This window comes from Apostichopus japonicus, chromosome 22, assembly GCF_037975245.1.
Source record: "Apostichopus japonicus isolate 1M-3 chromosome 22, ASM3797524v1, whole genome shotgun sequence".
NCBI lineage: Eukaryota > Metazoa > Echinodermata > Holothuroidea > Aspidochirotida > Stichopodidae > Apostichopus > Apostichopus japonicus.
In genome coordinates this window covers 18,738,139-18,763,131 of record NC_092582.1, presented here as the reverse complement: position 1 = coordinate 18,763,131, position 24,993 = coordinate 18,738,139, and the positions used below count along the sequence as shown (strand labels likewise).

Sequence of the window (24,993 nt, the reverse complement as noted above, 5' to 3'; positions counted from 1 at the left end):
TTGATTAAAGCATAATATATCAAACCTATGAATTTGGAATTTCTTTATCGTTTTCACTATACTCTATATATTCTTTTTTTTTTTAAATCAGTTTCAGTCATGAAAGACGAATGTTGCCAGTATGGGAATTTCTCGTTCTAAAAGAACATCTTTATTCGAGGACTGTTGTGTCAGGCGCGTATCCAGGGGGGGGGGTGTTGGGGGCGCGCCCCCCAGGCAAGAAAAAGAGGAGAGAAAAAGAGAGAGAATAAAAAAGGGAAAAAAGAGGAGGGAAAGAGGAGGAAGGAGAGGAAGGAAGGGAAAAGAATAAGACGAAGGAGAGAAAAAGGAGAAAAGGAGGGGGTAGAAGTTAAACGCCAAGACACCGGGAAGAGAAAGAGGAACAGTCATAATTACAGCTCTGATCCCTATTATATACACAGGGTAGCCAGTGACGGATCGAGGATTTCGGAAGGGGCGTGCGCCTCAGCTTACCCCATACACCGACAACTCCATTTTTGACGTTTCCATTTTTCCTCTCTCACTAATGTATATATATATACTATATATAGTATATCATGACGCGTGTGTGTGTATGGACGCCTTAAACAATTGTAAAATTGTGCTATGAAACCAACTGTGGCTGGTCTTGAACTCGACCGAGTCGTCGGGGAACATGCCTTCGGTATTAGCCCAGGATCTATATGCGAACTGCACTAGACATGACTTTCGATGCAACACTGTCATGCAGAGTTAAAATGTTATACAACGCGAACTGAATGCTAATTGTTACCTCACCCCTAGTACCGTAACTCATACAATGAATCTAAAAATAAATTCCGCATGCGATTTGAGAATTGAGCACATTTCCTGTGAATATCATGTAGTGGATCCAAAGGCATATCATTGCCGGCGGGAGGGGGGGGGGGAGGCGGACGCACCCATCACTTCTTGAGATTGTTCCCATCTGCATGAAAACGCGCGCCCCACAACCCTACGCCCACCCCTCTAATCGCTTCCCGATGAGTTACAAAACCAGACCCATCGTATACAAAAGTCTACTTGGATATTTTTTTCTGCAGACGCCCATGCATTTCCCCAAACTAAATTTCTAAGCCACGAGATCTAAAACTTAAGGAGGTATGGGAGCATCATTGGGTCTGGGAAATGTTGTTTCCGACGATCTGGGAGGAGTATTTGCCAAAAAATTTCTTGTGCGCTACGCGCGAACCCATGGTCGCGCTCCGCTTAGATAGTATCAGAGAACAGACACAGGTCCGCACCATTATCCAAGACTGATCTGCGCCCATGCACCAATATGTTAACTGTGTCTGAATTTTCGAAATTTCCATGACAAACATTCCTAAACATGGAAGTTTTTCTGCATTGGCTGTCCATAGATGAAATTTTGTGCAACATTATGGGTATGTTTTTAAGTGAATTGATTTCACGAGAAGTGTGAATTTTCAAAATCTGAACGAATAATGGGCTTAAAACCTTGAAAGTGGGGCTGACGGGTATTGTGGGCCGCGGCGTAGAATCACCTACAAAAGCAATGATCCACAGGAGATGCGATAAGGTCGAACATGATGTGTGACTGGTGACAATCTTCAATAAGGTTACGGATGGAGAAAAAAATATTGGGAAAAAACTTGGTTACTCAGGCAATAGTGAACATCTAGTTTAAGGTGACCAGACGTCCCTGATTTTCGGGGACAGTCCCCGATTACAGTGTGCTGTCCCCGATGAACAAGTGTCCCCGAAAATGTCCCCGATTCGTCAAAATGTTCAGGAATTTCGAAAATATCCCACATTATTAGTAAAATAATTGTAAAAACAAATTTAGTCAAGTGAGCAGTCGCAGAACGGAACAGGTGGGCCAGTGTAAAGTGGAAACACTGTTAAAAAATATGCTAGATCGATCTAGCATAGCACTCTTTCGACCGTATAATTGGCAACTACGGCGACACGACACTTATAGTGTGAGCATGAGCAACTCACAAGCTCTTAAAGAACCACGTAAAATTAGTGAATTTCATCTAAAAAAAGCTACATTTTTGAAAATAAAATTGATTTAAATAGTGCTACTAAGTATAACCATTTTACATCTAAGCACCTTAGGCACTTGAAAATTTTTCAAAGGGGAGGGGCCCCCTCCCCTTAGACCCCTCCCCCATATCAGTCACGCAATAAATGTCCCCGATTCCAGTCAGGAAAATATGGTCACCTTAATCTAGTTGGTCATTTTCAAGCCCGAGATGTGCCATTTCCGGTGATCTGGGGGGTGTCAAACCAGAAATTTTCTTGTACGCTGCGCGCCAACCGATGGTGGCGCTCCGCTTAGATAGTAATTCGCGCCCCCCCCCCCCCCGGGTTAGAAAATCCTGGATACGCCCCTGTGTGTAGAGCAATTATTTAGATATATTTTGTTTAGAATAGCGACTTTGAATGTTGGGAAAGATTGTTCTTTATGTGCAAGAAAAATAACTTGTTTTAATTACAATTTCGGAGAGTTTTAGATGATATTTAAGAGATGTTTTAAAGACCATTATTATACTGATCCCAAAGTTTAGCATGATGAGGTTGCTCAATTCTCTCCCAGTGGAAGATCTAACTTAATCCCTTACAGACGGATAAGCTTAATGTTCTTTGAAGCTTGAGTAAGATCTTATATTGTAGGCCTTCAGTACTGGTGCAATGAATGATTCAGATGTCTCATGTTGCGTTGAAATTATCAAAATTCAGTATTTATGCTATACTGCATTACAAAAAATAATACAATATCGTGTTTCATTTATATTATTCCTAATGTGTTCCACGCTAATTCTAGGTTGTTTTCCTTAATTATATTTGTTCACTCCTTTCGACTACCTTATTTTAGCAACCATTATAGCAAACTGTGTCGTACTGGCGTTAGATGTACATTTGCCTGCGGATGACAAGACACAAATGACGATAGAATTAGTAAGTATTTCATTCGGAAAACGAGTTGGGAGGGTACCAACTTTTACCTCCCCCTCCCCTCTCCTCCCCTCTCCACCATCCACAACCCCCCTCCCCGTCAAAGCAATGCCCAACAGAATATACTGTATCTGATGACAATGTTACCTCGTGAGCAGTTGCGGTCGTTGATTTTGGTGTACAAACTTACAAGGAGTGGCGGCAGAGGTGGATATTAAACTATATGTTTAAGGACAAGATATATTCGGTCGATCCCCATTGATCGGTGTATGCAGATAACGACATTCAGTTAGCGGCGACAGTATATACAAATTCAATTCCTTCTCCTGCAACTTAGTACCTATAAGGAATAGTTACATGCTATACTGAAAGTCACGTTTTGCCTTTAGACCCCAATGGCTAGGTTGTCCCTTTCTAACGGCCTTAGAGGCATGATAGAACTTTGATCCGAAAACTGATGAAGTTTAAGGCACACCACTTAGGCCGACACACACGAGTAAACAAACTCCTTTTTGCGGTTTGTTTCAGGAAAAGACGGAAATCTACTTCCTTGCTATCTTCTGCTTGGAAGCTACCATCAAAATATGTGCTTTAGGTTTTATACTACACGAAGGTTCGTACCTCAGGAACGGCTGGAATATAATGGATTTCATAGTAGTTGTCACAGGGTAAGTATCCTCATCTTCAACAGAACATAATGAAATGTGTAAAATTGAGTTATTTGCCTGTATTCTTAATCTCAATGACCCAGAGTAAGCAATGCTTTCCCTTTGGGGGTGAGGGGGGGGGGGGGTAATCGTACGGACTAATGTACATAGATTAAGCAGGGATGTGATTCTGGATTTTCATGTGTCTCATCCCATCCCCTCCTCTTCCTGTTTGACTGGCGATGTAAAAAGCGAGCAAGTACGGAAGCTTAAAACTGCCATCAACATAAGAAAACTCTGCCCCAATAAGTTAACATTTTTCAGTAAATTGTTTAGATAACAAGAAAATATCTTATCAAAAATCAGAAAAATGTTGGGTTGCTCAGTTGCTTTAACTGAGCAATTGAACAACAAGCAATTTTTCTGCAAATTGTTTAATTGACAACTTATCAGATCTCGTCAATTCAACATTTTTCTGAAAAATGTTCAATCGTTCACTTCATTCCAACTTAGCAATTAAACAATTTTCTTCAAAATGTTCAATTGACCACTTATAATATGTCGTCAATTCAACATTTTTTCCTGAAAAATGTTCAATTGTTCACTTCATTCCAACTGAGCAATTGAACGATTTTCTGCAAAATGTTTAACTGACAACTTATCAAATGTCGTCAATTCTAAAAATTTCTGCAAAATGTTTAATTGTTCACTTTATTCCAAGTGAGTAAGTGAACAATTAAGTGAGTAAGTTGTCAATTAAACATTTTGCAGAAAATTGTTCAATTGCTTAGTTGGAATGAAGTGAACAATTAAACATTTTGCAGAAAAATGTTGAATTGACGAGATACGATAAGTTGTCAATTTACCATTTACTGAAAAATTTTGACTTATTGGGGCAAAGTTTTCTTATGTTGATGGCAGTTTTAAGCTTCCGTAAGAAAGAGTTAATGCATTACTATTGGCTAAGAAAAAGGACAGTCCTCAGTGGTTTCAAAAATGAAAAAGTGTATTACTTCTATGGTTGATTCAGTTAGCAGACGATCACCTTAGCAACGTGGGAAAACCAAAAGTACGGTGCCTGCTTCTGAAAATGTATATAGTTTATATTAAACACCCCATTCCGATGGCTAAAACTGATGATAAGGGCTGGCTGACGGGAGAGACATGTAATTCATGTCGGTTTCAGTTTGAACAAAAATGTGCTCACTAATGGCCATTAGGTAACTGCAGTATCCCTGTTCGTACTAAATTTTACAACATAGGCTAGGTCTAGGCTATGCAGTGCTTTCGTGCAGCGTACGTTTTTCTTGCGAGACTATAGTTTGGCTAGCCAAATTTGAATACCCCTCCGGGGTCAGAGTTTTATGGCAGAAAGATAAATTTCTTTTTGCATCCTGACCCGCTGAATATTTAGGTTAGGCCTACGTGGAGCTTTCCCAGACGATGAGATAAGTTTCCAGTTTTTATTGCCCAACGTTAGGTATCATATACTTATCATGTTACTTGTTAGTAACTAAAAGTATATCATCTACTATCTAGCATGTAGTAGTATAGTTGTTGTACAGACTGAACTGTGCTTGGTTCCGAATTTTAGTCATGGAAGAAATTTGTACACCTCGGTTTTCTGCTATGACCACCCCACCCAAGACTAGTAAGAGGGTGTGTTTGCAACCGAGCAGAGTGTTTTCTGTGGGTGATTTAATAATTCTACCTAGTTTTGGGCGTATATGAATTGTTGTTGATCAACTGTTGGGTAAGAGTTGAGACAACTGCTAAGCTAAACAAAATAGCACTAGGTCTGCACAGGATAAACCAAATTCTTGCAAACACTAAATTCAACCACAGATAAAGTAAACCCATTGCAGTGCATCGCTTAGCAAGTTTATGATCTAGAGCTTTTAGAATGCAATCAGATTCCATAACTAACTCATCATGCATCAATTACAGTAGACCTACCCCTGTATGGTTTGGATGGGGTGGTGGAGGGTATTGCACATTTGCTTCCATTAGATCTAGATCAACTAGGATATAGATTAAAGATGCTGTAGGATTCCCATGGGCTATTTCCACAAAAGTTGGTTTAACTTACAAAACTAACCATTTTCTTGACTACTAGTACTGGTCAAGTCTGATTCAGACTATGCATATCTCTAGTATGAAAAAGAGCTTTTCAGGTTATCCTTATAATTAGTCAAGATTGTGTCCTGGTCATAAGACAATAGCTATGTTCAGTAGAGTATTAATTTTCTATACCAAGAACATTAGGAAATGTCTTGTTTAAGATTTAGGAAGATTCGAATTCAAACCTGAAATACATCATCTGCAAGATAAGTCATATATTAAATTATGAATAGTTCGTTTTCAGATTGTGAGGCTTGTAACTGTCTTTGATGGATGTAATGTATCAAGTAAACATGTCTCCAAAAAGTGGACATATGCTTCAACACACTGAAAAAGTAAAGCCAATGTACAAAACCCTCATGTTTATGATCTAGGAATTCTGCCTTGTGGAAATTCTCTGTCTAAATAGTACAAGAGATACATACGTATCTCCCAGTACATCATATCCGCCTACAATGGCCTAAATGGGTAGGCCTACTAACCGTAATGCAAATTTACAAGTTTGTATTTGAATTTGCATATCAACTGCAAACTGCAAATCAGAAGCATACTCGTAGCAATGAATACGAGTTATATGCTGTGTGTATCACTACTCATTTTTTTTTGGCCTGCATAGGCCATATGTGATACAGTGTTATGGAATGCTAATTTTCTCCTCCATTTGAATATATTCAAACAATTCCCCTGACCTATTCCCTTTAAGTATATAATCAACAAAGTTTGGGTCTGTTGAGAACAATGACAGTTTGAAGGTCCTCTGTCCATTCTCTCACTGCTTTCTTATTCATCACATTGCTTTGGTTATTTTTTTTTGGTTTTTTTGTTGTTGCATGAAGTGATTGTTCACTTTCATAGTTTTCACTGATCATTGACACTTGGAGTTAAAAACGAGGGGAATGAAAAGTATCATTCCATGATCTCATCGCTTATTCATGACATGTTGTTGTGTCTGGCATGTTCTTTCTACAATTTGCATACAGAATGCATGATCTTCATGTTTGCCTGCAGTTCTGCTCATGTCTTTGGCTATTCTAGTGGTACATTTAATGTTACCACAACATCACAACTCTTTCAAATTGGTTCTAGTCATATAATGTGTATTGTTTTTTGGCCTTCAGGATTACATACATTGAGTCATTTTCCTTTTTTTCACCATGTGGAATTTCATTGCTTGCTGTTATTTTCATCATATACTAATATGCGGAAGTATCCAAAAAATAGATGCTTATTTTTTCAAATTTGTTTGGCTTAATTTGCACACTTTTAAAGGACTCTAAGTCTACTGATCCGTGCATTAGACCAACCAGCCTTGAGAGCTGTGCGGGTATTGAGACCATTAAAACTGGTTGGCGGAGTTCCAAGTAAGTTCTGTGTAGAGTCCACTAACAATGGTTATTATAACACAACATGTATGTGTTAGCTGGTTGTCATAATAACTGTCTGATGAAGTGTTGGTCCTTTTTCTAACAAAAGTTTTTTCTTGGGGGGGGGGGGACAGAAATGTTTGGTGAACTGTACTATCGACATTTCCAACTGACATGCTTGTTTTTCTCCAATATCGATTTGAGTCAAGGTTTTGAACACAAAAACAGGATTCTCCCGATATTTTAATAGGATTCTTGACGGCCTTTGAATAAAAATTTCAGTTTTGATTTGATATTATCTATCAAGGAGATCTGACAGAAAAGAGAGCTGATCATTCAAAGCAAGGCAAATTTCAAGATGTTTTTCCAAACCACTAACCATGAATTTTGCACCCATCAGCTTTGTAATTGTTATAAAAATTTGTTATCCCTTTTGATTTTGCTTTAACAATTATCAGTTGCCCGATTTATGACATTTATATGTGATCATGTTCTTCCTGTCATTTACTTTTGCATGAGATTTTATTTTTCTGTTCATGAGACTTCTCATTCATGTTGTACTTTTCTCCCACATTTTCTGTTTTGTTCACCTCCGACCTCTTTGCATGCTCCAGTACAATTTCAGTAATTGCAGCTCAGGGGGCTGACCAATCAACGTCTAATTTTGACCTTCGTACCCTTCGAGCGGTCAGAGTTCTCAGGCCCTTAAAACTGGTGTCTGGTATACCAAGTGAGTACCACCCTCCTCATACTAAAAGGTTTGCACCCCCCACCGCTAACCCTTACCTTCCCCAATCCTCTCTTTTTTACTAATCTGCATTTGCCCTCAGTCTCATGCCATTGATTATACCCGAATCTGGCCAAACGATTGACCTACGAACCCTAAGAGCTGTGAGAGTACTCAGACCTCTTAAACTTGTTTCTGGTATCCCAAGTGAGTACTACATTTGATGTGATGTTTTATATATCTTGTTAAATCAAATTGTGGGTACCAATCTCTGTCAGGAAAATTTTGTTTGCACCCCCACCCCCCCTTTCCCTCTACCTTTCTGCCAATAACCCCCACAGAAAGATCCTCCTCGCAAAGTTTGATGCTGTAGTCAGTAGTTTTGTACTCTTTTTCCATATTAAAGAAATTGATGACCCGTAGATTTGCTTCTGTAGATTTCTCTCCTCCTTCTTTCTTCTTCAAGACTTTCTCAGTAAACAAAATTTTCCTGAACGTTTGGTACACACATAAGCTAATCCTATTCACGCTTAACACTATTTCTTCTGACCCAATTAACACTTTGATTCCATCTTCTACGCCTCTACCTGCAGTACTGCATCTGTTATAGGTTCAAGTAGTGGTGAGGCAAAGTTTGACCTTCGAACTCTTAGAGCGGTCAGAGTGCTTAGACCCCTCAAACTAGTATCTGGTATACCAAGTGAGTAAACTCCACACACTTGAAATGCCCTCCTCAAGCATGGCATGCTCAGCTGAGTTTTGTGAAGTATCCACCCTTAGTCTCGAACCTCTGTTGCCTCGGACTCGATTTCATGATAGTTACTGCGTCACACTGATGTGATTTTAATTCATGCTTTTTTTTGCCTTTTTTTACATTTTTTTATTGTTGTTTTTTTATTTCATGTGTGAGCTTTGTTGTAGAATTCCACCACTGCTGCAACTGGGCTCGAAATCAGGCAAAACTGGAAAACCAAAAGTTTTTTTTCCTTCTCTTTGGTCCAGACAATTGACAATATATTTCTGTGATACTTTCGAACCTTACTTTGAACTTTCATCACTGTATGAAAGAGGTTAGGTTTTTTCAGTTGTGTTACTACAAAGAATTTGTGGAAATTTCTAGACTTGTTCAGATAATTTCAATTTCAATTTTTGATAGGTGGGGGGGGGGGGGCTTTTTTCTATTTTTTTTTTGACAAAATGAGAAAAGATAAGTTAGCTAAAATCATTTAATAAGCAGTTTCAACAAAATCGAGTCTTGCAGCTATGTATAATCTCGGTAGCGGCTACAGTAGTTCCTTAGCTTTACATTGTCACCACTGGTGTGTTTGCCCTGACTTCTATATTGAACCTACCCTAACCCTCCCCATTTCCAACCCTAGAACTACTTCCCATGAAATGCTGTTCATATGTGGTAAGTCAATTTTTTTATTTTTTATTTTTTTTTAAATTTTTTTTTTAAATCAATTTTCATTGTAATAGTAAGTATATATGGGGAAAAAACGAAGGCATTTTTTTTTTCACTGTAGTGTTTATCAGTGTTTTGCATGGATACAAGATGTTCATGTAGGCATCATTACACATGAGAAAAGAAGGGGGAAAAATACCCTCAGTGTAAAGAATGCTACAGGCACCCATTAAACATTCAATATCTTGTTTGATTAAGAACTGTTCTTTCATACTACAGTGTGCTTTAGATTGGACAGTTTATGCCTCATAAGATAGACCCAAAACAATCATGTCCACAACTAAGGTGAAAATAAGTGATATTCTGTCGGTCATCTTTCTTTTATGATGCAGGGGATTAAGGGCGGGGGAGGGGGGGAGGTTGAGAAAATGAGAAAAGATAGAAAGGGATAAAGGGATAAAGTGAAAAGTTTCCACATTAGTGTGTGTGTGTGTGCATTTTTTTTTTTCATTTTTTTTTACATATAGCAGGCAGGAATTGCTTCATTTTAACATCAATTTACAAGTTTTGTACTAAATTCAAATAGATTACTTTACAGAATATTGATTGACTTATTTTTAGATGAAATGATTGCCTGGAATTGACTTGAAGCAAGCAAGAACAAAAAGAAGCTAAACAACTGATTTGGAACTGAAAGTCATGATGATTAAATATGAAGCAATTGCTATTGCTATTTTTTTTTTCATTTTTTTTTTGGTAGCTAACTCATTGGTCTAACTTAGTGCACATGATTGTTTTTTATTAATATTCAGAAATTCACTTGATGTGATGTTATGAGGTTTTTTCCCCCTTTTTGTACTAACTTTTATAACAAACTTGAGTATATTAATACTGCAAACATGTGTATTACATTTATAAAACCAAATGTTATTGGTTCACAATTGTTTTTCTATTACAATTTTGTGATTTTGGTAGGTATTATACTTCTAAAAATCCTGTATTGACCTTTTGAATGCACTAAGAAAATATTTTGTCAAATTTAGATTTGAAATAGACACACAAATAGAAACAATAGATGTACAGGCCCTTTTGTACTGCCAGTTTTCACCTAAATTTGAACTTCAATGTCATTTCTGTCTGTTCCCCATCAGTGTTATGCAAGAAGCCCCCTTCACCTTCCCTGTGTGTACCCTTTAGAGTTAGGAGTTAAAATGACTGTCTTTGTAATTGATTAATCAATTGTCATAGTGTTGATATATAGTTATCTATATATATAGTTATATATAAATATATCTATCTATCAGTTTGGCTCATTGTTTAAAAGGGCTTTAACTATTCAGCAAACATCCACGTAACCAGACAAAATTCATTCCTTGTAATCACACACGAACAAACGATAACAATACAGTAAGTCTGATGGTCGACATGATCATCTCTCATATCTAGACATGTAGAAGAAGAAATGAAATTATGGCTAACAGATGATTTGACTTGACTAGATTTCACACCAAATCTTCTTACATTTAATAAACATCTGTGGTTCGTTCTAGGGACATGTGGTTTGGAACACATTATGGTTGGTTAATCAATTACTGCTCCTAGCCCTAATAGCCCCCCCCCCCCCCACCTCCTCCCTGCCATCCTTCTGCATCATCCCTGAGTGAAAGTAACATCTTTTGAGAATACTTGATCAACTTTTTCCCTCACTTTCTTCACATTACTGATGGAAGTCAATTCTCATTGGATGGCTAGTTGTTATAAGGACATATTTAATCTGAAAGCATCAATTTCTATTTATCTTTAATATACTGTTTGGTACACACTATATGAACTAGCTATTCTGGTATATATATATATATTTATATATCTATATGCATAAAGTGCAACTTGAGAGAAGTATCTTGCATTTGCCCTAGTCCTTTATATTTATGATAACAAAAACTTTAAAAGTACCAAATGGCTCTCTTATTTCCTGTTTCATTTAAATCTACATCAGTTTGTAAGATTGACAAGTCAGTTTCTGCTGTATTTATGCTTTAAACAGTATTAATTTATACCAGAAATTAATGTCCTCGCTAATCACTTTAAGACAAACTCAGTGCGGGTGGTACTTTTATGTCTAAACGATGAGTTTACCGTCAGCATTGATATGTTATAAATCCAACAAAACCGACGACAACTTTAAAGACATCTTATATTAGAAAGTCTAATGTGTAAAAATACCTGAATAGCTTCCTTTATTACGGGATGATGTCAGCTCAGTCAGTCCGGGCCTCAGACTGTTAATTTCTTGCCTCAGTAATTTTTAATAAACTCCAATATACTGAAGGATTAACAATCAGTGTAATGACACATCAGGGATCAATGCACTGATGGATCAAATCCAATACTGTCCTTCCAATTATTCTTGCTACATTTGAAAGAGCTGTCATTTGAATTTTGTGATGTTTCTAAAGTAGCTTAAGACTTAATCCTGCCAAATTAAGCCCAGCCGAAAAAAAATGGATTTGTCCACCGTCGTGAAGAGGTTTGTATGGTGACAGAAACATGTAGCGTGACTGAAAAATGGAACCAGTGATCGAAAGATATCTCTGTTTCGGAAAATCTGTTTTAAACTTCCTTCCTGTTATCGATATATTTCCAAATAGATTGTCAGTATTGAGAGGCACCACTGATGCAAGCAAGATAAGTCATTCGTGTTCTTTTATTAATGGAGAGCAAGACTTTTGTGGATAGATCTTTTTTCTATTATTGACTATTATTTATATCTTTATAGGTAATTGGGAGTTTTTTTTTAATATCGTTTGGAACTAAATCGATGAACGTTTATCGGTAATTTAATATCTGCCAGTTGTTGGGAGAGAAAAAAAAAACAAGCAAGTTTTTATTGTTTCTATCTTCTTTGATTATTTTAATTAATTAATTAATTTATTTGTAGTTCTGCATCACCGCCATTGGATATATCCAATCATCTTGTCTCTCATGGACGTGTGTAAAACTATTGCGACATCATTCTAACAGTCACTTCCGACATTTCTCTACCCCTTCCAGGTCTTCAAGTAGTACTCAAATCCATTATCCGAGCCATGGCACCTCTTCTTCAAATTGCTTTGCTCATTTTGTTTGTAATTATTATCTTCGCCATCACGGGGATGGAGTTCTTCCAAGGATCGTTTCACCATACGTGTTACGTGGTCGACCCTGCGACGAACTACTCTATACGTGAGTTCCCATTTTTTAAAAATTTTTTAAATCTTTCTTTCATTTACGATGAGTTTCATTAGACAATCTAAGACTGACTCAAAAAGTCTGCCAAAACCCCTTCACACTGGTTTCTCTATGAAAGTTTTATCCAAAAAGAGATTTGGCCGGGATGATTTTGATTGTTTGTAGTTTCTGCAAGGCTCTAGATGTTCTGTGACAGGCATTGACAGCAGTAGAGTTTATATATAATCACCAAAGATCAATACAAACACGGTATTGAGTACCTGGGCTCATAAAAGGATGACTTAAAGCAGCAGGATTTAAGTCTTGATAAGTTTTAGTCCAAGAAAAGAAACATTTCAGTGCTCGTAATGCTTTCCATGAGTATTCCAGGTTTCAAAATATGCACCCTTCAAAATAATCTCAGGAATGCTCCTTTAAGGATAAATTGGTGATAACTTTGCCTCAACGGATATAATGTAAATCCATAGTTTCATAAATTCTAAATAACTGGGGACCACCACATGTTCATTTAACTTGATGTTGAATGTTCACGACAGAACATCATTGGATAATATTAAATATCATTTGTCCTTGACAGAAACATGTCATTTTAGGCCATAAAATGTGTTTACGTTTTCCCCCATCGATTTGCAGCTGAGGAATTGGGTATATATAGTACTAGACTGGATATGTATAGTACAGTCATTTTAATTGGTGAACCTCAGCTGTTTAAAATGGGTCATTCCTCAAAACTTAAAACTGTTATAGAAATACAGCCTGGTGTGATAGCAATGGATTTTAATGATCTATAACATATTGATAATATTTTGTCCTTCAAGTCATCCCTTAATAATAATTCTTGGTACATTAAGCTACTGTAGTGTGCAGTAGCGCTTACATGTGTAAATACAAAAAGCATAACAATGCAATTACCGTAGGTAGGTTCATTTTGCCAGTGTACTTTAAATTAGGAAGACACGGTAACAAAACAATTCAAATTTTCATTGAATATAATCGTAATAATATTTACGTGAAATACTGTCTGAGCGACTTTTTAAGAACTGAGAAAAGTGTATCTGTAATTTACTCGCTATGGAACGTAGATTTCTTTCCAGACAAGATCTATGGGAAAATGTGTTGATGTGATCAATTTTAATCTTGTTTAGAAAAATAAATGAAAGGTTTATTAAAATTACTAGAATTTGGCCAAATCCAATTGCAGAGAGCTGCTTAGGTATGGTTTAGAGTATTCACATATATACATAACAACGTTAGGTTTTCAAACTGACAATTGCCAGCATGAATGGTTTTGACACAAACCTGTGAAATCGGATAATATCAGTGTAACATATATGCCTCAAAAATGAAGAACTTATGACAGTCTGATCTAGTTTCAGTCAATGGCAATCAAGAAAGAAAGAAAGAAACACTTCCTAGGAACAAAACTCTTAATAAGTTTCAATCCTCCAACATAGTTCTGTACTGAATGATATAATATTCAGGTTTTTCTCTTTACAGTAAAAAAAATCTCTAACAAAAAAAGTTTTTATTTTTACCTTTCTCCTTTTTTCTTTCTTTTTTTTTTCTTCTTTTTTACAACCTTTATCTCTACAGGTCTTGCAGAGGACGTTCCACAGGTGTGTGGAGATCGGAAGTGCGCTCCAATAGATAACGAAGTCGTGCAGTGTAAAGAAGAGTGGCAAGGACCAAATTTTGGCATCACCAATTTTGACAACATGTTATTTGCGATGTTGACGGTGTTTCAGTGTATCACAATGGAAGGATGGACCGATATCATGTACTATGTGAGTTTAGCAGTCCTGACTTTGCCATCTGGCCCCTCTTTACATTACCTACCCCTCTCCTCCCACCAGTGCTCCATATTTCTCCCAGTTTCTGTCTTTGCTCAGAGCTTTACAAACGGATACATTCATGGTTAAACCGTCATTACCGATATATATTCAAAGCTAGTTTGCAAGACAATTCAATCTCCCCATCCTACATATTCTCCGTACCAATATTTGCTGCCCCGGTTTTGGTCTTCATTTTAAAGCTTAATGTGAATATGATCATCACAGATATTTTAGTGCTTGTAAAAAGTGTGGAGGGGGTGAGAAAGAGCATAGCAATTTTTTAATGTGATTCCTCGATATATCAAGAGAACATTAGTGTTATAAAGCCATCTGACAATGTTATTCCATGTTAAATTTGTCACAGTCTCAAGTGACTCACATTTCATTATGGAACGTGAAAAGTTTTATACCAACCTACAGTACCAATATCTACTATTTCTTGGTGTTTTGTCCCTTTAAATAATCGGATAATGGATATAAGTTAAAAACCATGTCTTAGGCAGCTTTCTGAGTTGGAATGATCAATTTTATGATGCTCATTGAGAAATTAGGTTTCATTAAAATATAATGAAAGTAAACTATTTTCTTTTTCTTTTTGTGTCTAGTGCAATGACGCTGAAGGGGCCCTGTTTGTGTGGATCTACTTTATTCCTCTCATCATCATGGGATCGTTTTTCATGCTCAACCTGGTTCTTGGTGTCCTCAGTGGGTAAGTACAAGAAGGAGGATAGAACTCTATCCAGTATTACTTATGCCCTATGGTATTCTGAGATCTCATTGTGAAGAAGGATAGAACTCTATCCAGTTTTACTTACGCCCTATGGTATTGTGAGATCTCATTGCGAAGAAGGATAGAACTCTATCCAGTATTACTAACGCCCTATGGTATTGTGAGATCTCATTGCGAAGAAGGATAGAACTCTATCCAGTATTACTAACGCCCTATGGTATTGTGAGATCTCATTGCGAAGAAGGATAGAACTCTATCCAGTATTACTAACGCCCTATGGTATTGTGAGATCTCATTGCGAAGAAGGATAGAACTCTATCCAGTATTACTAACGCCCTATGGTATTGTGAGATCTCATTGCAAAGAAGGATAGAACTCTATCCAGTATTACTAACGCCCTATGGTATTGTGAGATCTCATTGCAAAGAAGGATAGAACTCTATCCAGTATTACTAACGCCCTATGGTATTGTGAGATCTCATTGCGAAGAAGGATAGAACTCTATCCAGTATTACTAACGCCCTATGGTATTGTGAGATCTCATTGCAAAGAAGGATAGAACTCTATCCAGTATTACTAACGCCCTATGGTATTGTAAGATCTCATTGCAAAGAAGGATAGAACTCTATCCAGTTTTACTTACGCCCTATGGTATTGTGAGATCTCATTGCAAAGAAGGATAGAACTCTATCCAGTATTACTAACGCCCTATGGTATTGTAAGATCTCATTGCAAAGAAGGATAGAACTCTATCCAGTTTTACTTACGCCCGATGGTATTGTGAGATCTCATTGCAAAGAAGGATAGAACTCTATCCAGTATTACTAACGCCTATGGTATTGTGAGATCTCATTGCAAAAAAAGGATAGAACTCTATCCAGTTTTACTTATGCCCTATGGTATTGTGAGATCTCATTGCAAAGAAGGATAGAACTCTATCCAGTATTACTAACGCCCTATGGTATTGTAAGATCTCATTGCAAAGAAGGATAGAACTCTATCCAGTTTTACTTACGCCCTATGGTATTGTGAGATCTCATTGCAAAGAAGGATAGAACTCTATTCAGTATTACTAACGCCCTATGGTATTGTAAGATCTCATTGCAAAGAAGGATAGAACTCTATCCAGTTTTACTTACGCCCTATGGTATTGTGAGATCTCAATGCAAAGAAGGATAGAACTCTATCCAGTATTACTAACGCCCTATGGTATTGTGAGATCTCATTGCGAAGAAGGATAGAACTCTATCCAGTATTACTAACGCCCTATGGTATTGTGAGATCTCAATGCAAAGAAGGATAGAACTCTATTCAGTATTACTAACGCCCTATGGTATTGTGAGATCTCATTGCAAAGAAGGATAGAATTCTATCCAGTTTTACTTACGCCCTATGGTATTGTGAGATCTCAATGCAAAGAAGGATAGAACTCTATCCAGTTTTACTTACGCCCTATGGTATTGTGAGATCTCAATGCAAAGAAGGATAGAACTCTATCCAGTATTACTTACGCCCTATGGTATTGTGAGATCTCAATGCAAAGAAGGATAGAACTCTATCCAGTATTACTAACGCCCTATGGTATTGTAAGATCTCATTGCAAAGAAGGATAGAACTCTATCCAGTATTACTAACGCCTATGGTATTGTGAGATCTCATTGCAAAGAAGGATAGAACTCTATCCAGTATTACTAACGCCCTATGGTATTGTGAGATCTCATTGCAAAGAAGGATAGAACTCTATCCAGTTTTACTTACGCCCTATGGTATTTTGAGATCTCATTGCAAAGAAGGATAGAACTCTATCCAGTATTACTAACGCCTATGGTATTGTGAGATCTCATTGCAAAGAAGGATAGAACTCTATCCAGTATTACTAACGCCCTATGGTATTGTGAGATCTCATTGCAAAGAAGGATAGAACTCTATCCAGTATTACTAACGCCTATGGTATTGTGAGATCTCATTGCAAAGAAGGATAGAACTCTATCCAGTATTACTAACGCCTATGGTATTGTGAGATCTCATTGCAAAGAAGGATAGAACTCTATCCAGTATTACTAAAGCCCTATCATATTGTGAGATCTCATTGCGAAGAAGGATAGAAGTTCTCTATCAAATGAAATCCTAGCAATTGATGCTCAGCTTTGGCTACATGATCCAGTTCTTTCTGCGTATGGTCATTGCTATTGGGTTGGTCTTCTATTCATGACAGATGCATGCATATCTGCTTATATAATTAAAGTAAATTATGTTATGTGTTATCATACATAACAGAGCCATCTGTGTTCTGCATTAATTATTGAGTCCTTGATATAATCACTTATTTATTTGTTTGTTTATAGATATTTTATATATAAACTTTGAGATGTAAATACTGTTATGTAATCTATGCTTGGATCATTTTTAATAACCACAGAGAATTTGCCAAGGAAAGAGAGAGGGTTGAAAACAGGAGAAACTTCTTAAAATTGAGAAGACAACAACAGTTGGACAAGGAATTGAACGGTTACTTGGAATGGATATGCAAAGCCGAAGAGGTCATGCTCAACGATAACTCAATGACGTTAGAGGAGAGAGCCACAATAGAAGGTAAGGTTGATGAATACCCAAATATCAACACGAATAAATTAACACCCCGCCATCTCAGTTTTTAGTGTCATACAGCGCGTAATCAATACTAGACATCACTGTCCAGACCGATCAACTGATTTTAATCTTGAAATGTGATGAAATGCTTTACACAAGCAAAAATACAGTTTTTGAAAACAGACTAAGAATTTCACTGATTACTATGATAATAATAATAATCTGGATGTTCCATAAAAGATATGTTAGCATTCATTTATAAATGAAAAGTTCAGTAACTCATCAAAAGAGTGTTCTATGGAAGAGAGAAGTCAGATTTCTTTGTCGAGAAAAATATCACCTTTAAGGTATAAAAGGGAACTGTTGCAAAATAACAGTACTTGACTGCGCCAGTCTTATGCATCTGGTCAGTATTTTCAATTCTATGGTTTGATCTTGAAACGTTCTGTTCTGCTTTGAGTTCAAATAATCTTAAAATTTGAAAATTTGAGATAAACCAAACAACTTCTAGAAATGCTACACACATTTGAAATATATATACAGTATGTATATATATAAATATATATATATATATATATATATATATATATATATATACATATATATAGATAAATATAGATAAACACATATATTTTTTTCTTAAATGTTATATTTTGTTGATGCACCTTCTTTTTTTTTCCTTTTTTATTAATTCTTTTTTTATTTATTTATTAATTTAGTTTTTGCTTTTTTTCTGCTGGTTACAATTTTGTGGTTTAAGTACAAGCAAAGGCAACCATCATCCTAGTCATGTGATAAATATGATTTTGGTGAACAATTCTCCAGAGCAGCGAGTAGGAGGAGAATTGAACACAACTGTCAGTAGTATAGTGTGTGAACAGTAGTACCGTGCTTATGTTTACCTCAAAAACAAGAACACAAGAAGAACAGGAAACTGATAGATATAGGCTTGGAGGAATTCAGGCTAGTTTACTGGCTATTAAAATGAAATCTGTGGATTTCACTGTTTTCTACCAGCAAAAGGAATCAAAATGGCATTTTGAATTTTTTTGTCAATAGACATATAGAACATCAAACATTCAAAATCAATACATCAACCACTGTGTGCAAGTGAGAACTGCATTTTAGCAAGTAGCTTTAAAAAAATTTGTATAAAGAACTTGCAATTTTTAGCAAGTGGCTAACTTTGTGAAATTCTACATCTGAGATGTAACTTTTGAGAGGAACATGACAAAATTGGATGAATGGCAGCCACTGACTTCTGGAATTTGTTATCTGGCAAATTTAATTGTTTATATATTTCTTTTTAATTTTCAAGGTTTTTATTAATCCCAAGGGTCTATATCATACATTTGATGATGATGATTACTTTAGCTTCTTCTTCAGTAGAGAGTTCATAGTACAAATCTGTATTTGTGTGAAGTTTAGTGTAGAGAGATGTATGGAAAATAAGGGAAACTTCCAAAGTATCAAATGTTTAACAATGGTTTTTGTTTTTGTTTTTGTCACAAAAGAAAGGAGAAGTAGGATACTCATATGGAAAGAATGGAAATGTAGAAAAATAATAACTAAGGAAAATTAGTGTAGTTTCAATTGCATGAGAATATTCTTCATGTTTTGTTGTTGACATGATAGTTATCACAAGAATGATGTGTTTTACATTTATCATTAAAGCTCTTAACAATAGTATTAAATCATTCCTTCAAGAATCACTTAGAATCTTTGTAACGAAATAACAAGCAGTGGTGTGTACTTTCATTTTCCACTACGTAACCGTACACTCCCCCTCCCCCCCACCTTCCATTTTTTCTCTCTTTGGAGAAAATTTCAAGTGTCAATGTTGGACTAAAAGTCTTCACATTCAGTCCACAAGATATACATGTTTTTTGTCATTACATGCATAAGGACTCAACTGGAAACTGATGAAGCTTTCAGTCTAAATATGAAAATTCCCACGGATTATTATCTTATTCAAAGAAGATATCCCACTCTTTTAAAATACCTCTTCCCACCTCTTAAGAGGAAGTCATTCCACAAGGTGTTTGCAGTTAAGTTGCAATGGACATCTTGGCTGTTAATTACAATTTGTTGCAAATAGCAATCATGTTCCATTTTCGTAGTAAGAATTAAAGAGAAATTATGAAATTTGAATACATATGTCACTATGGAAAATTCTATTTTGAAGAGTTTTCGGAGTGAGACCACTCATAAATATATATATATATATACTCTAGTTCTATTGAAATTCATTAAACCGTGTGCCAGTGCTTCCATGACGACGTGTGCGTGTACATAAGTGATGAACACGACTATTGTAAGGCAAGAGATATACCAATCTAATAATTTAACAAATAATCCAAACTGTTTTTTGCACAATTTTTGAAAGGCTTTCGCATCATGTCATGGGACGGTGTAGTGCTTTTTGACAAACCTGGTAAGATTATTAATTTAGAACAGCCGCCCCTCCCCCCAATTACCTTTCCCTCTGCAATGCATTCACTACTACTTCCTCTTAATGAAACTATTACAATAGTTTAAAAAAAAGTAAAGAAATTGAAGAAAGCTAAAAAAAATGATCTACCCTCTTTCAAGATCATTTGCTCTCCCTTTATTTCTCTGAATCAATGTTGGGAATTTCTTACCTGGTAAGTGGGTGTTTATTCAAATCCTTAAACCCTTTCCATAGAAATGTTCTTTTTATGAGAAGAGGATATTTTTTGCAAGTTACAACAGATGAAGGTAAGAAGACAAAAGCATAAGAATGCGAGTAAGAGAGGTTTTTTTTACATACAATGGTAATCGACTGTCACTCGTCTGGTACTTTAGGTGGGTGTCTGGAATAAAATCACTTTTTATTTCAGTTCTTTCCTACTATAAACAATCTTTGCCCCCACACCCCTCCGCCACCCCTATTTTTCTCTTCCCGTCGTTTTTCTATGCTCATTTGGATTGGGTGTCGCTGGTAGTGAAGAGAACAAGATTTATCTGCATTTTGTGATTCTTCTTTTCCCACCCGTTTTTTTTTCCTGATAGCCCACCGCAGAGCTTCTTCAATGAACCAAAGCGCAATTGAATACGGAGATGATGGGGATGATGTGGTAAAAAAAAACACAATAGGTGGGCAACATCCTGAGTGTGTAACTGGTGTTTTTAGCCTAGTCTAGCCAACTTGGTTAGATTTCACCACACACTTGTAGAAAAACCATTTTAGCTTGGGTCGTGTTTCTTCCTCTTCTTCAAAATTGAATGTGGTATGTTTTGATGAATACTTTAACACATTTTGTCACTTTTAAGGGCTTTCTTTGTAACCATCAAAGTTAGGAACAAACACAAACCATTTCTCACGTACATTTAATATGAATCTTTCTTTTATGCAGGAATTGTGCATTTCTGTGTATGTTAGTACCTGCATACTCATTGAGTCTGTTTGACTAGGCAGCATCTATGGTTAATTGTGGAAAGGTAACCAGATGGAATTGAAAGATAATTTATAGTCATAAGTTTACATTAGGTATATTAAAAGCTCACAGAACAAAGTGAAGGTTTGCATCAAAATATACCAAATTCTTTTATTTTGTGTGTGTGTGTGTCTCAAGGTTTCTACTTGTGGGAGCACTAACTAACACAAATATAACAACAAAAAGAGGTTTGAAGCTATTCTTTTTACACCTGCGTGCAGCGTTAACAAGTAACTCCCTACTTCTCTTCATTGAGATTACAAAAATAACCTTCTCATATATATATGGCTATTACATGGTACGGACTCGACTCCACGGTTGACTAAACCCACCAAAGCGTACCATATTATGAGCTCAATAATATTTAGAAAAGAAAAAGAAAAACAAAATGTCACTTCCTCCGCAAGGAGTTTCTCTTCTAACTCTATTCATTCGTCACCGCACATGCTATCACACAGACTCCATTCGAGAGTCCTTCTTGGCTAAGGAAAAGTATTATGGGAACCTCTATAATGTACGTATGCGTGAATTGTGGAAGAATCGTTTGATCCAGGGTGAGTATCAAAGAGTGACTCCATCTGATCATAGCCATGCAAGAGTGATCCCATTTGCAACAGTAGATACCTTCCCCTCCCCCCACCCCACCTTGCATTTTAGTTTTTCATTATCAGGACTGTGTTTGACCCCACCCACCTATCAAACACACATTTCATGTTTTTTATACTGTGCTAGATACCTTCACCTTTTGACTTGGTACTATTTAAGAGTTCCCCAGCTTTTATTTCATTTATTTTTTTCTCCCCCCCCCCCCCTCGAGAGAGACACAGGTTTGTCCAGTCTTTCGATGTAGATGAATTTTTGGGTCTGTCGTGATTTTTGCCAATTCAATTTTATTTTCACCCATTTTTCTCTAACGTGATGAACGTGTTGTGTGTGTTATGCCTTTTTTTAACCCTATCCAAGATCAAAAGAAAACAGACTTTCTATTCTACAAGAAGTGGAGACATATCTGGAACATTGTATCGCTCTTCACCTAATACACCTGTCTATCGAGTGAAAACGTCCAAAATATCTGTTGACCTGCTCTTTGTTCCATCAGATATGCTCTCTCTCTCACTCACTCAATGTAGTTGAAGAGAACTTCAATTGCTATGCTAAATGACAAAGCAGTACATACCACAACAATAAAATTAATTTATTTATTTGTGTGTGTGTGTAACAGATGAAATTATAATGCAATTTTGTTGAAGATCAGTTTCCTTTATCCATTATGGTTAAATTTTCCATTTATTATCCCTCCTAGGATATTTCTGAATATATCATATGACATACTATTAGACATAATTTCTCTTTCTCTATAAAGGGATGAACCAAGTTCTTTCTCATAGTTTTGAAGTCCTTTAGCAGAACACCACGGGGGAGGGGGGTAACTTTAAATTAAGCTCCCTTCCCTGTTCTATGTCTGATAGCGGTTGTTCACGGTGATAGAATTGTACTGAACACTTCCATGTCAAACAAAAAAAAGGATTACCTCTCAGGAAAAGGATTACCTCTCAGGAAAAGGATTACCTCTCAGGAAAAGGATTACCTCTCAAGCTACATCATTCTCAAATTTCCCAATAAACAATCCCTTCTTCCCTCTTTCCCACCCCCCCCTCCCCCTCTTCCCCCTTCAACATTGTAAAGACGACCAACTTCATCAAGACATGTTAGGCATTAAATGTGTAGTAGTTTTATAGTATAGTGGCAGATCCACACTCTTCCCTGCAAATATGTGTTCAACCCAAATATAAAGATAAACATTTGTGTGTGACTTCATCTCGTAAATATTCATTAAACTTCCATTTGTGACTTAGTTTTGGCTTGTTGCTCAAGTTTTTAATTGGTTAACTTCTGTGCAAAGCATGATACGTTATCTCATATTCAATGATAGGCTGATGTCATTTTAATCTGATCTGCCCTAATCAGACCATTACAGCTAAGCTATCATACTTGTAGCATTGATTTAGCATAGTATATGTGCCGCCATGTCTACTGTACTTACCGTTAGTGACTCATTCAAATCAAATCAAAATCAGACCATCTATTGTATGTGAGACTTTTTCTCTATAGTAATCATCTCTACCATCCCTACTTATAAAATCCAGTCGCACAAATAAAAAAAACACATTTGACCGTTCCATCAGTCTCCTGTATTCTCATCTAGACATAGTGGAAACCACCCCCTGTGTGTAAACATCTTTTCCTATTTTTTTCCTGTGATCCAACAACAAGTCTCCTCCAGGTACATTGATCAATTAATTCCCAAATTTGTAGAACAATCTTTCCTCCACACGAACTAGTCATGCAATCAAGTTGTGATTTCCAGGAGAGTTAATTTTGCCTGTTCCTTCTCCCCACCCCCCCCCCCCTCTTTCTCTCTCTCTCTCTCTGATTCAATCAAGAAATTAAGCATGTCTGTTTTAGCATAGGGAAGAAATGGCCTTAGAAAGCAACTGTTGCTTTTAAGCTAAGAGAAAAAACTTATGTCTCATGTTGAATCTCGTTAATTCGAATACAGAGTAACGACCTGTTAGTGCAATGTCTCAAGGCCCTCTTCACTGGATGATGGCTGACATGAGCAAGAGAAGGAAAGACTCAATCATGTGATTGAATGTTGGACTCATTCAAGGTTCATTAGTGGTGGAATCTCAGTGCAAACTGTATACGCAGTATAACAGCAGCAAGGGCAATTATGTAGCATAAATACATTAAGAGGAGACCATAGAGAAAAAAAAGATGATGCATACTTTGGGGAATAAACATTTTAGTGTAGATATACTTTATGTGTGCATGTGTGTGTGTTCAGAAATTTTTAAGAGCAGATGTTTGAGTTTATGCCAAGGTTTAATTGTGGGGAAAAAAAGTATTACATTATTCCTGTTTCTAAGTGATCAAAATCATGTCCTCCCCCCCCCGGTAAATTTAATGGATGCAGACAAATTGCTTTTAAGTTAGGAATGTCCATATAACAGAGTCATAGGATACGTTTTTAAATATGTTTTTTCTTGCCTTGATTTACTTTTCATTTTTATATTTGGGGAAATTCTGGTGGGGGAGGGTGGGTGGGTGGGAGGGGGTAGGGCGGTGAAAATGTTGGTATGATAAATATTTGACTTCCAAAAAATCACCAGAATCTGATAGCTTGTAAAATAGATATAATATTGCTTAAAACCTTTGTGTGGGAGTTTTTATTTATTATTTTTTATTAATATCATTATTATTATTATTTTTGTAAATACATTCCAGATTAGTTAAATCCTTATACAAGAGACATATAGGAAAACAAGTACTTCAACCTGACCTTCCTTATATGTACCAATGATAAACTATCCATGCAATTTTACTACTCACTGAACATAGGGAGTTCCTATGGCAACAGGTCCCACATACTGCAGTCCAATATATATGCATGTCCAACCTCCTGTAGTCATACTCATGAATTTGAAAATGTATCTGAAGTATGCTCCATTTTTTCCCTTTCTTTTTAGTAATATTGAAAATAACCATTTAACTTTTCTAGTGCTATTGATTCTAAAGCAATGTACTGTAGATGCTAAGAATTTAGACTTGCCCATTTTTCAACAGTGCAGCTCATATCAGCATCTTGGCTTATCTGCATTTTGTGGTTATATTACTCTACATTATGTTAATAGATTACTTGTAATATATGGTTGCCCGGATTAATGTCTGTAGGAATATCTTAACGTCTGTAGTAATTTTAAGAAATTGCGAGGTCATTTATTAATATCACCCAGCACGACATTCATCAAAATGTAATCAATGAAGGCAGATTTCATAGACCGAATTCACTATCCACGGAGAGCACTTACTCCCCTCCCCCCCCCAAATTTGTTTGAATGGACTATACTCTTTCATGTAAGTTAATAATGTTGCATTTTCAGACTTCTGG

The 24,993-nt window shown here is 36.4% G+C and overlaps 1 protein-coding gene across 5 annotated transcripts in view; it reads left to right on the top strand.

The window, feature by feature from the left end:
* LOC139964261 (voltage-dependent calcium channel type A subunit alpha-1-like) overlaps positions 1–24,993 on the top strand; it is a 270,526-nt gene that overhangs the window by 130,944 nt on the left and 114,589 nt on the right. For all 5 annotated transcript variants that reach the window (XM_071965717.1, XM_071965716.1, XM_071965715.1 and 2 more), the window contains 8 exons: positions 2,838–2,943; positions 3,469–3,608; positions 7,687–7,802; positions 12,256–12,426; positions 14,026–14,216; positions 14,870–14,973; positions 17,414–17,586; positions 21,500–21,595. In XM_071965717.1, coding sequence (XP_071821818.1) covers positions 2,838–2,943; positions 3,469–3,608; positions 7,687–7,802; positions 12,256–12,426; positions 14,026–14,216; positions 14,870–14,973; positions 17,414–17,586; positions 21,500–21,595 — 1,097 coding nt within the window. The remainder of the gene's footprint in view (positions 1–2,837; positions 2,944–3,468; positions 3,609–7,686; positions 7,803–12,255; positions 12,427–14,025; positions 14,217–14,869; positions 14,974–17,413; positions 17,587–21,499; positions 21,596–24,993) is intronic.